General features: G+C 56.0%; 2 protein-coding genes across 7 annotated transcripts; one reads left to right on the top strand and one right to left on the bottom strand.

Moving 5' to 3' along the window:
* Positions 1-917: 917 nt before the first annotated feature.
* GPR137 (G protein-coupled receptor 137) lies at positions 918-5741 on the bottom strand. 5 transcript variants are annotated; one of them, XM_081064495.1, is made up of 8 exons: positions 5172-5741; positions 3663-4061; positions 3530-3579; positions 2592-2817; positions 2326-2475; positions 1944-2072; positions 1707-1825; positions 918-1395 (listed from the first exon to the last, which is right to left on the bottom strand). In XM_081064495.1, the coding sequence occupies exons 2-8, from the start codon at positions 4017-4019 to the stop codon at positions 1236-1238; spliced, it is 1191 nt and encodes a 396-aa protein (XP_080920621.1). In that variant the 5' UTR covers positions 4020-4061; positions 5172-5741; the 3' UTR covers positions 918-1235. The 5 variants fall into 5 exon arrangements, with proteins under 5 accessions (XP_080920621.1, XP_080920622.1, XP_080920625.1 ...); XM_081064496.1 differs by having other exon boundaries at positions 3663-4041; positions 5172-5681; XM_081064499.1 differs by lacking the exon at positions 5172-5741 and adding an exon at positions 4573-4722.
* An 84-nt stretch (positions 5742-5825) lies between these two features.
* On the top strand, positions 5826-14828 carry BAD (BCL2 associated agonist of cell death). Of its 2 annotated transcripts, none has more exons than XM_081064552.1 (4): positions 5826-5906; positions 6174-6368; positions 13582-13775; positions 14350-14828. In XM_081064552.1, exons 2-4 carry the CDS (start codon positions 6182-6184, stop codon positions 14458-14460), a joined length of 492 nt encoding a protein of 163 aa, XP_080920678.1. In that variant the 5' UTR covers positions 5826-5906; positions 6174-6181; the 3' UTR covers positions 14461-14828. The 2 variants fall into 2 exon arrangements, with proteins under 2 accessions (XP_080920678.1, XP_080920679.1); XM_081064553.1 differs by having other exon boundaries at positions 5904-6033.
* Positions 14829-15158: the final 330 nt, after the last annotated feature.

A 15158-nucleotide genomic window follows, 5' to 3' on the forward strand; every position in this document is an offset into this window, starting at 1 on the left:
CTAAACAAGCCTGCCAGTCCCCACTTATGGAAAAGGGATGGTAAATTCTCACTTCAGGGTGCTGTGCGAGCCTTAAAGAGGTCAGTATTTGTAAATGTTCACATCAGAGCCTGGCACACACACAATAAAGTGCCCTACAAATGTTAGCAATTTTCCTTTCAACGAAAAGTGATTGTCCAGCTTCCAGCTGATTTGATTCTCCGTGTCTAAGACGCCCTCTCTGGAAGGCCCTCAAGGCCTGCTGCCCACCACAGTCCCAAGTGAAGGGTTTCAAGACAGGCTCAGTGCTAGGCCCCAGGGACTCCAGGGAGCTGGGAAGGCCGGGCCCACGTGTAGGAAGCAGACCCTCCTTTAAACAACACCCAGCCACACAACAGATCAAGGGCTGCAGAGGGCAGTGACTGTGCTACTAGAGGTGGCCAAAGAAGGGGGCCCCAGGACTACCAGGCAAACTGTGTGGGGCAGCACCCCCTATCACGCAAATCTACACCTAGTAGGGAGATGGGGGCTGCTCAATCATGGACCAACTCCTGCCCCAGGCCCTGGACTAACCGCCAGGTTGGGTGTGATGACAGGGAAGCAGGGTCTCCAGAAATCCCAGTCCACTAGGGGGTGAGAGGCATGATAGCCACATAATCACAGTACCAGGGGACCCAGGAGGGTTCCCTGACCTGGAGAAGGAAGGCTTCAGGTGACATTTGAAGCAGGTCTTGAGGTAGGAGTAGAAACTATTTAAGTAGGGACGGGACTGGAGTAGGAGCAGGGCTCTTCCCCAGACTGAAGGCTCCGCCCTCTTCCTGCCCACCAGCCTGGGGGAGGTAAGTGGTCCCTGCCAGCCCAGCAGCCCCCCTCAAGGGCCAGTGTCTGATCAGCCTTCAGCCAAACAGATGACGGTTCAAAGAGGACAACTGACAGATAGTGGTGAGATGTGGGGCACAGACACTTTTATTGAGTGGCAGGCACAGGACGGGGAGCTGGCTCCAGCCGTAGAAGTGGAGGTGGCAGGTCATGCCAGGGTGCTGTGGGCATCTGGCAGCCAGAGCCATGCTCCCCCATCCTAGGGGACAGCATAAACTCACTACAATAGAAGTAGCAAGGAGCTGGCCAGGGGAGGAGGTAGCCTGCCCTCCTCGCCCCCCCAGGATCCTATTCAAGAAGCAGCAGATGAACTTGGCACAGGGGCCTGGGGTGGGAGGGAATGGGGTCTGGGTGTTCTGGGGAGAGGTGGAGAAAGATCACGTCTGTGGGGTAGAGTAGAGGCTGTGGTGGTGGCTGCTTGGTCCCAGCACCTGGGAGAAGAGCAGAGGAGTGGTCCGCGTCTGGCTGCCCCCGCACCAGCCTGGCTCCCGCCCGATGGCGCCGTACCAGTTGCTGGAGCCTAGGCTACCAGACATGCTATAGGCAGAGAAATAGGGTCAGTCCCAAGGCAGTGACAGGGCCATATTCCTAAGAGTTGGGGGAGAGAGGCTTAGAACAGAACCCAGTGATCCAGACCTCCTGGACCCAGGGCTTTAGCCCTGCAGACCATGACAAACTGCATCCTCAGGGCAAGAGGTGGAAACCAGAGGGGCTCCCCCCAGGACAGATGGAAACAAAGACCACGGCCGGAGCTGGGAGCTGGGTGACAAGACTTAGCTCTAGGTCCCCATGGCTCCATGGAGCAAGCCGGGAGCCCAGGGGTCCTGAGATGGGGTCTGGGCTCCTACCTGGTGCTCTCGCCCCGGCTATGCTCCCAGGAGCAGCCGTCGTCCTCGCAGTGCCCAGCCCGGTCGAAGAAGTAGGAACGGGAGCCAAAGACCTGCCCATTGAGGATGCGGCTGGTGCTCTAGGGAAGGAAACTGCCATTGATATTCTCTCCTATCCACCAGTGACCTCCCACAACCCCCCAACTCCAGGCCCCAGCCCAGGGAGTCCCAGTGCCACTCCTCTCCACTGGCCCTCACCAGGTCCTGTGGAGGCCGGTGCACCCGGAAGAAGCCCACCAGCAGTGTAGTGGGTAGCAGCTCCCACACAAAGAGGATCAGGCCAAACACCAGGTAGCCTTTGTTCCCCAGGTCATTCACCAGGTCCGCCTGTGGGAAAGCAGGGGCTTGTGGCAATCTGCAATTGGGCCGGCGGGGCACCTGGCCAGGGCCCAGGCCAGCTGGGGGCCAGGAGTCATGGCTATTACCGTGTTTCCCCGAAAAAAAGACTGGTCTTATATTAATTTTTGCTCCAAAAGATGCATTGGGGCTTGTGGTCAGGGGATGTCATCCTTAAAAATCATGCGAGGGCTTGTTTTCGGGGAAACATGGTAAGGAGGCAGCAGATGTACCAAACACCCACCTGGTCAGAGACGTTGTACCAGTCATAATCAAAGGCATCCAATCGGCTCCGAGGGGCCAAGGCCAGGGCTGCCAGGTTGTAGCAAGCTCGACTGGCATAGAGCAGGACCATGGCACCACCCATTGCAGCAGCCTGGCACACACTGGTCCCCTGGCACAGATGACAACAGGAACCTCAGGGAGGGGAGACTCCAGCTTCCCCTCTACCCTGAAGATGAATGTCCAAAGACCCCAAAGGACACCAGGCATCAGGGCTTGTGACCCTACCTTGGCCTCCAGGTAGATGCTGGTGGAGGGAGCCCGCCGGGCGACAAGGCAGAGGCAGGCAGCAAGAGAGAGCGCGCAGATAACAAAGAGGGAGTCACTCACTAGGACTCGAACCAGCAGGAGGGCCCAGGGCTGTGCCCGGCGCTGGCGGGACAGCACAGCACACAGCACATTCACCAGCAGAAAGAGCAGCGAGGCCCCCACGAAGGCCCCTCGAACGGCCAGCCTGCAGCCCACAGCACAGTCAGCCCCAGCCTACCACCCCTGATAGTCACCCCCCACCCAACCTCCTCCAGGAGACCCACTGCCAACCAGAATCTCAGGGCATCCAATCTGAACCCTACTCCTTCAGTTTTATAGATGGGGAAACTGAGGCCCAAGGAAGTAAGAAGGGGACTGATACCTGTGGTACAGTGGAAGGAGCAGTAGATGGAAGTCAGAAATCTGAGTTTAAGCCCTGGCTCTGCCTCCAGCCAGGTCTATGACCTTGAACATATTGCTTTATCTTTATGGGCCTCAATTTCTTTATCTCTCAAATGGGGATAATAATAGCCTCACACATAAGTTGTAAAAATTAAAGCTGTTTGTGAAAGCTCTTAATAAACTGTAAGATATTATACAAATGACAGGAGTATTGCCATCCCAGGTCACCCAGAATTGCTTTGGCTTTGGAGCTTTCAAAGGCTGGGGCCTTCAGCACTGCCTCCACCATGGATGACAGTAGTACACATTCCCCTCCCACTATCTATTATTGTTGCCCTTTACATATGCAATGTCTCTGCTGAGCCATCTGTGACAGGTGCTTCACTTTTCAAGCTCTTTCACAAACATTCCCTGGGTTGTCCTCGCCTTAGCCCTGCTACGGGGGAAGGACTGGACACCAGGCTGTCCCCTGCCCCTGGCCTGGAGACTGAGTCACCAGTGTCCCAAGTACTTACAAGCCTCGGCTCATCTCTGGCCGACGCTTCGCCTTGGCCTTGAACACCACCTGGGAGCAGAGATGCCCATCATTCCTTTCGGCCCTTGGGACTTGCCACCCTACAGCCCACCCCCACTCATTACCACAGTTACCTGGGCAAAGTAGAGATTCATAAGCGTCAGTGTGAAGAACTGCAGGCAGACAGGGCAGCAGTAGAGAAGCCAAAAGGGCAGGGGCCCCAGGCGGTTGGCTCGAGGGGTATCTCGGAAGTAGAAGGAAAAGAGGGTGGTACGCAAGGCAGCCCAGAGCAGACAGAGTGCCAGAAACACCGTCTGATAGCTGAGTCGCTTGTGCCCATACAGAAGTACCAGCCAGAGCTGGGCATAGACGGAGAAGAAGAGCAGGGCATACAGAACAGTATAGGCCGCGGTCAGCCCCAGGGTCACGGCCGGTGGCAGCGCAGGCACCAGCCCAGCAGCAGGCACCAGGCCAGACAGGTTACTCTCCATGTCAGGGAGGGAGGCCTGAATCCTGAGACAGAGATGGAGGGGCTGGCAGGAAGCCAGGAAATACAAATAAATAGGGGGTGGGGGTGGGAGTTGCAGGGTGCAGAGACAGGAATGGGGGAGCTCAGGAGGAAAGAAGTTGTGGTGGGCCAGGCTCTCCCCAGCAACAGAGGTACACTCGCCCTTGTGGTGGGGCAGAGGCAGCCTGGCACCTGGCCCTGGGCCCCTCACTCAGCAGGGTGGAAAAGCAGTCTCTTCTCCAGGGCTGAGAGGGAAGGTGGGGAGTGTCCCCTCCCTGGGTCAGTCTTAAGCCAGGAGCTGAGGGGTGCAGAGGCTGAAGGACAGAGGTCCTTGGCCTCTCGCTCTAGCAGTCCTGGCAGGAGGGGGAGAGCCGGCCGATGCCCGTAGCTCAGGACCGCGGCCGCTGCAGGGGGTGTTCAACACCCAGCTCTCCCCCTCCTCAAATTGGGGGGGCTCTCTCTCCTCCAATAATCCGGATAGGGTAGGGGGTCTCTGCCTTCTGTCTTCGGGACTCCGGACGCTGCCCTCAACTCACCCCCCCACTGCGTCCACTCCCCAACCGCGGGGGTCGGGAGGAGGTCGACACCAAGCCCTTAGACCGCCCCTGGGGGAGCCGGAGCCGGCCACTGGGACCCGGGACTCCGGTTCCCCGGCTCCGCCCCCTCCTGCGCCTGCGCGGGTACCGTTCACTACGCAAATTGCGCAGGATCTAGCCCCGGCTCTGAACCCTGCGCCGCGCCCGGCGTGCAATCGTTCGAGAATGGGCGCGAGCTACGCCGCTAGCGGGCGCCAAGGGTTACAAGAGGCGGCGCGCGGTCGAGGAGCCGGGGCGGCAGTACATCCGGCCGGCGCCCGGATAGGCCGTTCCCGGGGGCCGTTCCTTGCTTGTTTGCGGGGCTGCCCGTGGGCCCACCGGCCTTTGCTTATTTGCGGAGCCGCCAATTCCCACGCTTTTCTTCCCCATTCCCAAACCGAGATCGCGCCGTCAGGCGGAGGGCCGCGATGACTTCCCCTCGCCGGGTCTCTGAAGGAAACTTCCGCCCGCAGCCAAGATGGCCCCCGGGCCCCGCCCTCTGGCCCTGAACCCCCAAAGCCCTGCAGCCCCCGGGAGCCGCGGCCGTAGTTCCCGCTCACCTGGCGGGCCGCCTGCCAGGCGCGAAGCCCCGCGAGTCCTACGGCCACCTTCACAGGGGTCCCTATCCCTTCTCCTAAGCCGGGACAGTCATCCTGCCAGAGAGGAGGCTCCCTCTCTCATCTCGAGTGTTCCTCAGATGGCGCGGGCAGTAGTGCCCCTGATGCGGGCAGTGCGAGGTTTCCACAGTGGGGAGGAGGGATTCAGTCACCCAGTCTAGACGGAGCAGTGACAACAACAATGCATCCAACGGCTGAGCTTCAGTTACGGCTTTGCAGAGTGCTTTCACCGACCGTAATCACCACTCGGTTTACAAAGTTCACTTGCCTCCCGAGGGAGGTGTCATTATCTCCATTTTACAGGGGTGGAAACTAAGGTCCAGAGGGGCTGAAGGACTTGTCAGCAGAAGCTAGTCCCCAGGTTCCAAATTCTCTGGCGACCCCAGAGAATCCCTTATCGGCTCCCACACGCGCCCCAGGCACGAGGAAGCCGGTAGAAGAGCATCCGGAGGCGAAGGCACTCAGGAGGAAGGCGTTGGGAGGGGAGCAGGTCCTAAGGCAGGGGCGGGGCCCAGGCCGAGAGTGGCTCCGCCTCCTAGCCAGCCCTAGTGACATTACAGTAGCTGATTGGGCTGGGTCGATGACAGTTCCCGTCGCCCAGGCAACTAGGGCAGGGCTCCCTCAGTGCTGTAGAGGGAGGCGCAGGCCCCGGTCCGGGGCCTCGAGATCGGGCTTGGGGTGAGACTGGCTTGCGGTCACCACCGGCGGGTCGGGCCGGGTCCTGGGGCTCCACAGCACCAGGGCTCCGAAAGGAGATTTAAGTCCTGGGTGGACAGGCTGAGCTCCCTGCCCAGCCAGACTCAGTGTACAGATGGGGGCCTGGGAGGCAGGGCGGACCTGGGGTTCTAAGGTGGGAGAGGGAACCAGGGACGCCGGCTCCCCGGCCGCCGTTGGCCACCGTTTGTTCCAGTTGTGCCCTAACTACCTGCCATCTTGCCCCCACAGCCCAGAGCATGTTCCAGATCCCAGAGTTTGAGCAGAGTGAGCAGGAAGACTCCAGCCCTGCAGATAGGGGCCTGGGCCCCAGCCCCACAGGAGACCAGCCCTCAGGCCCAGGCAAGCACCTGTGTACGGCCCCGGGCCTCCTGGGGGAAGCTGGTCACCAACAGGGACAGCCAGCCAGCAGCAGCCACCATGGAGGTAGGCACCGCCCCCCAACAACCTGCCTGTCCACTTTTGCCCCCAACCCAGGAGCTCCTCAGCATCTCAGCTGTATCCATACTCACTGGGTAGCTTTGAGCGAGTCCCTAACCTTTCTGCGCCTTAGTTTCCTCTTCTGTAAAACAGAGCAATTAGTCACCACCATTGTCGGGCTGTTAGGATGATTAGCAGAACATATAAGAAGTACTTAATTACAGTGTCGGCACTTACAAAATGCTCAAAGAATGTAGTTGTTAGTGTAGGACCAGAACAAATCACTGAAAGGCAGGCAATGAGCCAGAAAAGGGAAGTGACTTGCCTAAGGTCACACTTGTTTGGCGGTTCCTTTGGTAGGAAGCAGGGCTGAAGTCTCTGAGGTACCTGCTGGAGGCTGCCAGCCCCCAGGTCTGTTTTTAATCCACCCTGTGCTCATGCCCACTCCAGGGCTATCCTTGCCAGTTGCCAGGGGCAGCTGACCTCAAGAGGCAGATAGCCCTACCAACAGAGTCTGTGTGGCGGTGAGGAAGCATAGGCTGTCTTCCACACCCACAGAAGGGGGCCCAGCAGCCAGACAGACGGATGGGCACTGGAGGACAGTGGCCATTTCTCAGTAGTCTCCACCCCCCAGGGCCCAGCACAGGCCTTGGCACCTGGAACAACCTCAGAGATCTTCTGAAAACAAAAACCACATCCCTTGCCTGATGCAGCCTAAATGACTTCCTCCCCATTTTTAGGACCAAGAAGGCTTAGTAAGGCATCATCTTGGCCCATTCACACACACTTTGTCAGACTAAACTCCAGACTTTCTTTAACTTCCAGATCTTTGTACTTGCTGTTTTTCTGCTCACAACAGCTTTCCACCCTCACCTGGCTGTTCCTCCTCTATATCAAGTGCTTAATCTGTGCCCCAGCTGTCCCAGCTGCCAGGGGCACATCAGTGAACAGAAGAGATAAAAGTCCTTGCCCTTATGGTGCCTATATTCCAGTCGGTGGGGAGAGATGGGCCATAAACAAACAAACGAGTAAATGATATAATGTGCTAGAAGATGACACACACTGGGCAGCAGTGTGAGAAAGTCTACTTTCTCTGGATCTGATGCACTGGGGGCCAGGGGAGCAATTCAAATGGAGGTGGCCAGGGTCAGCCTTGGTGAGAAGCAACATTTGACCAAAGGCTGGAGGGGATGAGGCGGGAACCACTCAGATATCCGTGGGGAGAGATCCTGACAAGGGAAAGGCTCATGCAAAGGTCCTGAGGCCACTGTGGCCCAAGGGGACGGGGGCAGAGGGTGCAGGAGGGGGAGCTGGAGATGCTGGAGTTAATGGAGGGGGAGGGGTAGCTGAAAAGGGCCTTAGTGGCTTGGGCTCTTCCTTTGAAAACATAGGAGGGCTTTGAGCAGAGTGGAGTGATCTGATTTGGGCATCAAGAGAATCACCAGGGCTTGTGTTGAGACTGGTATGCAATGGGCGAAAGCAGTGGTGGGGCTGCAGGGGAGTCTGCCTCGAGTCCCAAGGGAGGACAGTGGCTTGTGCGAGGGTGGTGACAGTGCAGGTGGTAAGCAGCTGGATTCCGGGTTTATTTTGAAGGTAGAGCTGGCAGGATTTGCTGGCAGATTGCATGTAGTGTTCCAGGGAAAGAGAGGAGTCAAGGATGGCTGCAAGAGGAATCTGGCCGGGGCATCTAGAAGGATGGAAGTTGCTCTTAACTGAGATGGGGACAAGTAAGATCAGGAGCCCAGTGTGGGCGAGGTCCAGTTAGAGGTGTCTTTTGGGCATCCAGGTGGCGATTTCTAGTAGGGAAGGGTCCAGGCAGGATTTCTGCATGTGGGAGTTGTCAGTCACTGATACAGTGTTCTGTGAGGCACAGGGAGCCACCCAAGAGTGAGGGTAGGCGAGGGGTGGGGGTTGAGGGGAGAGAGGAGCGGGTTTGAAGTGGTCATCCTGGAGCATGGAGCTGGGTGTTCCAGGCAATGTCAAGGGGGCCGCTGGGTTTCGTGGCCATGAATTTAAACCGAGGTGGTACATGGCTCCAGCCACAATGGCCTCTCAGGTGCCAGTGGGAGCTGGCAGGGGGTTGATGTTAACCAGAGCTATGTTCATCTCAGCCCAGCGAGAGAGGCAGGGCCTTGAGGCTGTGTGCAAGGGAGGGAATAGTTGGTGTGGGTGTAAGCTGGCTGGGTGGTGAGGAGAGGAGCCAACCCTGGAGTTCTCGCATCATTAGAGTTGGGGTACCAAGGGAGTGAGTGGACAGGGCGGAGGTGGTGGTGAGCCTGTGGGAGGCTTGTGATGGAATTATTGATGGTGACGGGGTCTAAGTTCTTGCCATGGGATGAGAGTGAGGGGAGGGGTGAAGAAGGATGTCAAGGAAAGGAAAGGCTAGGAGGTAGGAAAGGACCACTTCTGTCCTATGAATGAATGAAGACAGGAATGGCAAAGGAGAGAGTGGTAGGGAGCTTGAGTAATCTCCTGTACAAGCTAGGGGTTCGACCTGGGGCTGGGGGTGCCTGAGGTATGGAGGGGAGGGTGGCACAACGTGAAAAACTAGATTTAGGGAGGTGGGCATGACAGTGGTCTGAAGCAGAAATAAGCACCAAGGGGACCCTGGACCCAGCCGTGAAGTGGGGGCAGGGGAAGGGGGACAGAAACCACTGGAGAGGACTACACAGAATTTCTTACATTTTTAACTTAGTTTTCAGTGTCTAAAAAACAAGTGATTTTTCCATAAAAGATCCCCAAATATCAACAACCTGCCAGAGCCACTGCCCTCCTCTAGATGAGCAGGGTCCCTTTGCTCTTCATACTTCTTGCCTCCTGGCCCCTGCTGGACTGTTAGTGTACCCAGGGCAGGAACTGCGGCCACCTTGTATGCTGTGACAGCCAGGCACATAGCCCAGTGCTGGGATGGGCAGTTGTGTGGCGAGCTGTGGGTGTGTAGATGGTGGCAAGGGAAGGAAGGACACCCAGTGGGAGCAGCAGTCCAGCATTGGGCTCTGAGCCAGACTCTAGGGTTAACACAGCTTTATCCTTTATTAGCAAGTTGAGTTTGAGCACGTTTAGTTATCTCACTCTGCCTCAGTCTCCTTATCTGTTAAATGGGAACAGAACCAGTCCCACCTCATAGGGTTATAGTGAGGATCTGATGAGCTAATATAGGATCAGTGCTCAGAACCAGTGCCTAGTGCAGAGGAGCGTTTGGTGTTACTATTACTGTGATCATTGTTATTGTTACTACAAGTTGGCCCAGGCTCTGAACAGACCTAGGGGTTGCCATTCATTCAGCGGAGAGTAATACATGAATAACCAATACCCTCCTGATGGCGGACAAGTGAATTACAGGTTAGAACCAGGATGTAAGGGCCTTGCCGGCCATGCCAAGGAGTTCAGACTTTATCTCATAAGCAATAGGGAGCCATTGTAGATTTCAGGTAGAGGACAGACAGTTGGGTTTAGAGGGCTTGGCAAACCACAACCTCGGGCTAAATCCCCCACCCCCCTTTGTATACAGAGTATGAGCTAAGAATGGTTTTTACATTTTTCAATAGTTGACAATCCAAGAACAATTATTTCATAACATGTGAAAATCATATGAAATTCGAGTTTGCGTGTCCCTAAATAAAATGTTCATGGTATACAGCAATGCAGTCATTTATATAATTTATGGCTCTTTCAAGCCATGACCACAAAGCTGAATACTTGTGACAGAGATCGTGTGGTCTGCCATGCCCCAAATATTTACTTTCTGACTCTTAGAGAAAACACTCGCCAGCTTTCTGATTGCCTCAGCTCTGAGCATGTTCTTTGCAGGCTAGTAAGGGGCTTTTGTACCCCAAATGGCTTTAGGGTACACAGGGAGTCCGGGCTGGGGCCTGCAGGTACCAGAAGCCACACAGGCTGCCTGCTGCTCTGCCTGCTGGGGGCAGGCAGTGTGAGAGCGCCTGCCTGTGGAAGAGCAGGACCCAAACTGTTCTGCCTGGTGACAAAGCGTCACTGCCTCGAAATGTGCGGAACACCACGTTTTAACGAAGTGTGCAAGGATGCTCACGGAAGCACGAGCATGGATGTGTTCAGCCCCATCCACGTGCCCAAAAGCCCAATGGGTAAAGAACAAGCTTTGCTGGGGTGTGGAGCACCTCCAGCCACAGCCACCCCTCCCACTTCCCCACCCCAGCTCTAGGCCTGCTCTCTGGGAAGATGGCATGAGTGGGCAGGCCTGGGCACCCACCCATTCTCACACCCAGAGAGGAGCCACACCCATCCCTCTCCCTTACCTTCCCCAGTGGGGAGAGGCCGCTTCTGCCCTGCCTAGGGGCGTGTAGTGGTGAGAGCTGATTGAGGGTGAGATGGTTCAGTTGGCATGTCTCCTTCCCCCAGGGAGTTCACAAAAATCCCTCAGGTTTTTTCCAGTAAATAGGACACTTTTTAAAAATTCAGTTAACACAAATGGGTTCCATTTTGACAATGGCTGGCTTGGCATTGCTAAATCCATGGCTTTGGTGGAAAACCCACACCCCATAGGCTAGGCTCCAGGTAGAGCTGCACTAGCAGAAAGCCTGGGGCACATTTCCCAACCTGGGCCCACAAGGGGAGCCTGAGGCATGAGAATTAAGGGTGCAGGCCCTGAGGCCAGACTATTTAGGGTTGGATTCCTGCCCTGCTACCTAGTGGCTGAGTGACTTTGGGCAAGTTACTCACCCTCTCTGTGCCTTAGTTTTCTCTCTCCATGGGGACAGTGAGTAAACTCCTCCTAGAGTATAAGGAGGATGTAATGAAGTAATACACATGATGTCCTTTCAAAGTGACATAGCAAGTGCTCTTCTGCTTGTGATTCCTTGGCGAGAGGGTAGTGCCCAGACCAAGTGCCCATCTGCAAGTCACTCACCTTCCAACTCTGTCAAATGTGGTGGTTGTGTGGGTTCTTAGAGCTAGTAAAAGAGTAATAGCTGACATTTCCTGAGCACTTACATGGCCAGCTTGTGTGATCTCAGGCAAGTTCCTAACCTCTAGCTGCCTCTATTTCCTCATCTGTAAAATAGGGAGAACTTGGCGTCCACCTCACTGGGAAGCTGGGAGGCTTTAGGATGTGAAAGCAGTAATGAGGTTGAGTCTGTGGAGATCTCTGAAATCTATTCCATGACCACTGTTTCTGTCTTACCTCAGACTCTCACTGTTTGTTACTTCTGTTGCAGTAGCCTCTGACCAGATTTCCCTGCACATAGGCTTTCCCACCTTTCTTTCTTCTTGAATCTGTATCCTACATTGTTGCTTCTGGTATCTAGAGTTCAAAACTAGTCAGGGCACTTCCCTGGTTAACATCTTTCAATGACTTTTCATCATCTATTTAAAAATTCAGCTCCTTTCCTTGATGAACATAAAAGGCCTCTATAACCTGTCTCCTCTCTGCCCTGTTAATTTGGTCTCCCTACTTTCCTTTATTCACTCCTTATGGTTCTGCCTTATCTGTCTCCTTGCAGTTTCCCAAATATGTCAATATATTTCACATCTCCCAAGTTTTTGGACAGGCTGATGCATTTGCCTGGAATATGCACATAGCACATTCTTCCTTTCTTGTGCACCTAGAAAATTGCTGCTCAATATTTAAAATGAGGTGGGGCCCACCTAGCTACTGAGCACTGCCTCACTGCCCACACCCCACAGAACTGGCAAGTGCTCTGCAGATGGGCCTGATCCTATCAGGGGTCTTTTTTTTCCCCAGCTCCTTCGGCCCCAACCTCCAACCCCCCCTCCTGAATTAGCTACCTGACTCCTCAAAGGCTTTATGGTGTCCCTACCTGACCTCGGGCTTGGGCTTTAGGCGTTCTGACCGCATCCTCTTAGCGTAGGACTTTCTGAATTCAGCCCTCTTCCCTTCTGGGCTTTCTCTGCCAGTATATCTGGAGTTGGGATCCTTGGAGGCCCTGCAGTCCCTGGAGCTGACCTACAGGGCTCTGTGGAAGGTCCTCTGTGGGGAGGACAAGACACCGTTATCACCCTGGCTTCAAAACCTGGCCTAAATCATGCTTCCTCTAAAATGTCTTCCCTGACAGTGGGCCTTGCCATGGACCCTGAGCCCATTCTCAGCACTTGCTCCATGCCTGTCTTCTACTCTATTATGTAGCTCTGGTATTTTGCTCCTGGGAGTGGTTCTAGGTCCTTGAAGGTCTAGATATGGGGGTGGGGGTGGCAGGAGTAAGGGGATGACACACAGAACACAAGTCAGACAAACTCCAATCACGGAAGAGGCGCCTTGCTGAATGATGACCCATTGTGCACTTTCAGCTTACAAAGCACTTTCATGCTCCGTTTTTGTGACCTTTACACAGTCACTGATAGTAAGAGCTAGGTTCATCCCCAGAGGTGAAGACACAGGCTCAGAGAGCTGAAGGGTGCTTGGACAAGGGAAGAGGTGAAGCTCAAGGAATAATCACTGGACTCTGAACACCAACAAACCTCTAGGGACTGCAGAGCTTCACAGCTGTGTGACCCTGGATGATTCTTAACCTCTCTAAGCCTGTCTGTCTTCTCATCTGTAAAATGGAGGCAATGCTAGGGCTCACCTCCCAGGATGGTTAGGAGGATAATGAGGTAATGGCCAGGGCCTAGCACATAGTAAGCGCCCCATAAATATGACCTTAAAAAGTCAACACTCCCCACCGCACATTTTCTCCAAAGCAGGTGCTGTGGGAGGTGCCGACACGTGCTCACAGGTGCTGGCTCTCCAGGGTCTCTTTTAGGCCACCAGAGTGAAACAAAGGAGCACCGGCAGGTCACTTGCAAAGCTGGAGTTCAGCCCTGCCTGGCTGGGGCAGGACACCTCCTCAACCAGGGGACCGGCCTCCCCTGCTGGAGAATGGAGACGATTCAAGAGCTGAAAACCCAGGGGCTTGCGGCGAGGCCCCATGGTCTTGCACTAATAACTATAACTACTATTTATTATGCCCTTATTTTGTGCCAGGCACAGAGGTAGGTCCTTTTATACACTAAGGCCCTGGCCCATTATTGGGGCTCAATTAAGATTTGTGGGGTTAATGAGAAGTTAATTCGAATCTTCACAAAAGCCCCATGAGCTTCCCTTGATTTACATGTGAAGGAACTGGAGCTCTGAACGGTATACTCGGACGAGCACACAAGTACATCAGCGGCCCAGCGCAGCTAAGGCCGGGGGCGCAGAGGAGTCGAGAGTCACGCCGCTCCCCACCCCCACCCCTCTCTCCAGGCGCTGGGTCTGTGGAGCCCCGGAGTCGCCACAGCTCGTACCCCGCGGGGACCGAGGAAGATGAAGAGATGGAGGAGGAGGAGCCCAGCCCCTTCCGGGGCCGCTCGCGCTCAGCGCCCCCCAACCTCTGGGCTGCACAGCGCTATGGCCGGGAGCTCCGGAGGATGAGCGACGAGTTCGAGGGTTCCTTTAAGGTGAGCGCCGGTCCCGGCGAAGAGGACGACTACTCCCAGAGCGGGCCGGGCTCTATACTTCCAGGTCACCTCCCACTGCGCAGTCCCGTTCCGAAACCCAGGGCATGCCGGGATATGTAGTCCAGACACCCCCACACACACCCCCCCAGGCCAAAGCTTCTGGGGTCCCTAAATCCGTGGAGCGCGAAGCTTGCGGACCTCTGTGCTCCCAGTCAGCCCTTTCGGGTGTCCGAGTTTGGGCCTTCCACTTCGGAACCACTTCCTTAATTTCTGAGTTGCGGTACCACCCGTCAGGTGCTGGATCTCCGGCTCTGGCCCTAACATACAGGGTCCTAGGCGTCCTCCCTCCTCGCCCCCGGCACCGAGAGTCTGAGGTCGAACTCCTCCCATTCCTAAGCGCCCAAGCAAGCGACCTCTCGTGTTTATGAAAGTTAGAAGACCCCCTCGGTACAGGGCAAGTACCTTCCCCAGGTTCTCATTTAGATAGAGATGGGATTCCGGAAATGGCGGGCCCTGTCTCGGGTTACACAGGATAAGCCAACTCATTTATCCGTTTCTTCCTCCCACCCCGAAGGGACTTCCTCGCCCGAAGAGCGCGGGCACAGCGACGCAGATGCGGCAAAACTCCAGCTGGACACGGATCTTCCAGTCCTTGTGGCGAGGAGGCTCCGCCTCCTCCCAATGACCTTCGGTCCCACAGCCCGAAGGTCCCCCCCGCCCCGCCGTTGGCGGCCATCTTGGGTATGGGCGGAAGTCGTTTCCACAGGCCTATACAAAAGATCAGGTCTGTCCCTTTCGGAAGGAGGTGGTCTGACCCAGAGCCGATTCTCTTCCGGTGTGTGCGGGGACCGCCGAGGGTTCGGCTCCATCGGAAGTTTTGAAGTTTTTCCGCCCGTAGCCCCCGGAAATAGCCCCTGACCCCGGCTCTGGGCTGACCCAGGCGCCTGCACCAGGTTGCGAATCAGAGTAACTTCTCCAGAACCTTTCCCTCCGCGATGACCCTGCGGGCCGACGCTGGCCACAAAATGTGCTAATAAACCCCGCGTCTGTGCCGCCGCGTCTCCTCTGTCCGTCGCTCGGGGCTTGGCGGGCACGGGGAGCGCTAGAACTTTGTTTTAGAAGATGGCCCCGTTTTACACAGACGGAAAGCAGGCTCTTTCTGAGTGACTTATCCTGGGACCGAGACCAGGAGGCGGCGAGCAGAGCCAGGGCTCCTTGGCTCCCGGGAAGCGGAGCGCGGCCCGGCCCCAGGGCCCTCCAGGGCCTTATCTCTAATCTGGTAATTGGGAACCGCCGGCCGGCCGCCGGAATTCCGCGCTCTGCAAACCGTGCCGCCGTCCTCCAGGGAGGGTCATTTGCTCCTATTTGGGTCAGTCCTTCAGA

Source organism: Rhinolophus hipposideros (genome assembly GCF_964194185.1).
Source record: "Rhinolophus hipposideros genome assembly, chromosome: 10".
NCBI lineage: Eukaryota > Metazoa > Chordata > Mammalia > Chiroptera > Rhinolophidae > Rhinolophus > Rhinolophus hipposideros.

Bases quoted from the DNA above. Each gene is read 5' to 3' on its own strand.
- GPR137 (XM_081064495.1), bottom strand. From the start codon at position 4,019: ATGGAGAGTAACCTGTCTGGCCTGGTGCCTGCTGCTGGGCTGGTGCCT. The intron at 2,476-2,591 runs GTAGGGTCACAA...CATCTGTGCCAG, and splicing joins GCATCTACCTGGAGGCCAAG to GGGACCAGTGTGTGCCAGGC. The intron at 2,073-2,325 runs GTGGGTGTTTGG...GCTTTCCCACAG, and splicing joins GGTACAACGTCTCTGACCAG to GCGGACCTGGTGAATGACCT.
- BAD (XM_081064552.1), top strand. From the start codon at position 6,182: ATGTTCCAGATCCCAGAGTTTGAGCAGAGTGAGCAGGAAGACTCCAGC. The intron at 6,369-13,581 runs GTAGGCACCGCC...CCCTCTCTCCAG, and splicing joins CAGCAGCAGCCACCATGGAG to GCGCTGGGTCTGTGGAGCCC. The intron at 13,776-14,349 runs GTGAGCGCCGGT...CCCACCCCGAAG, and splicing joins AGTTCGAGGGTTCCTTTAAG to GGACTTCCTCGCCCGAAGAG.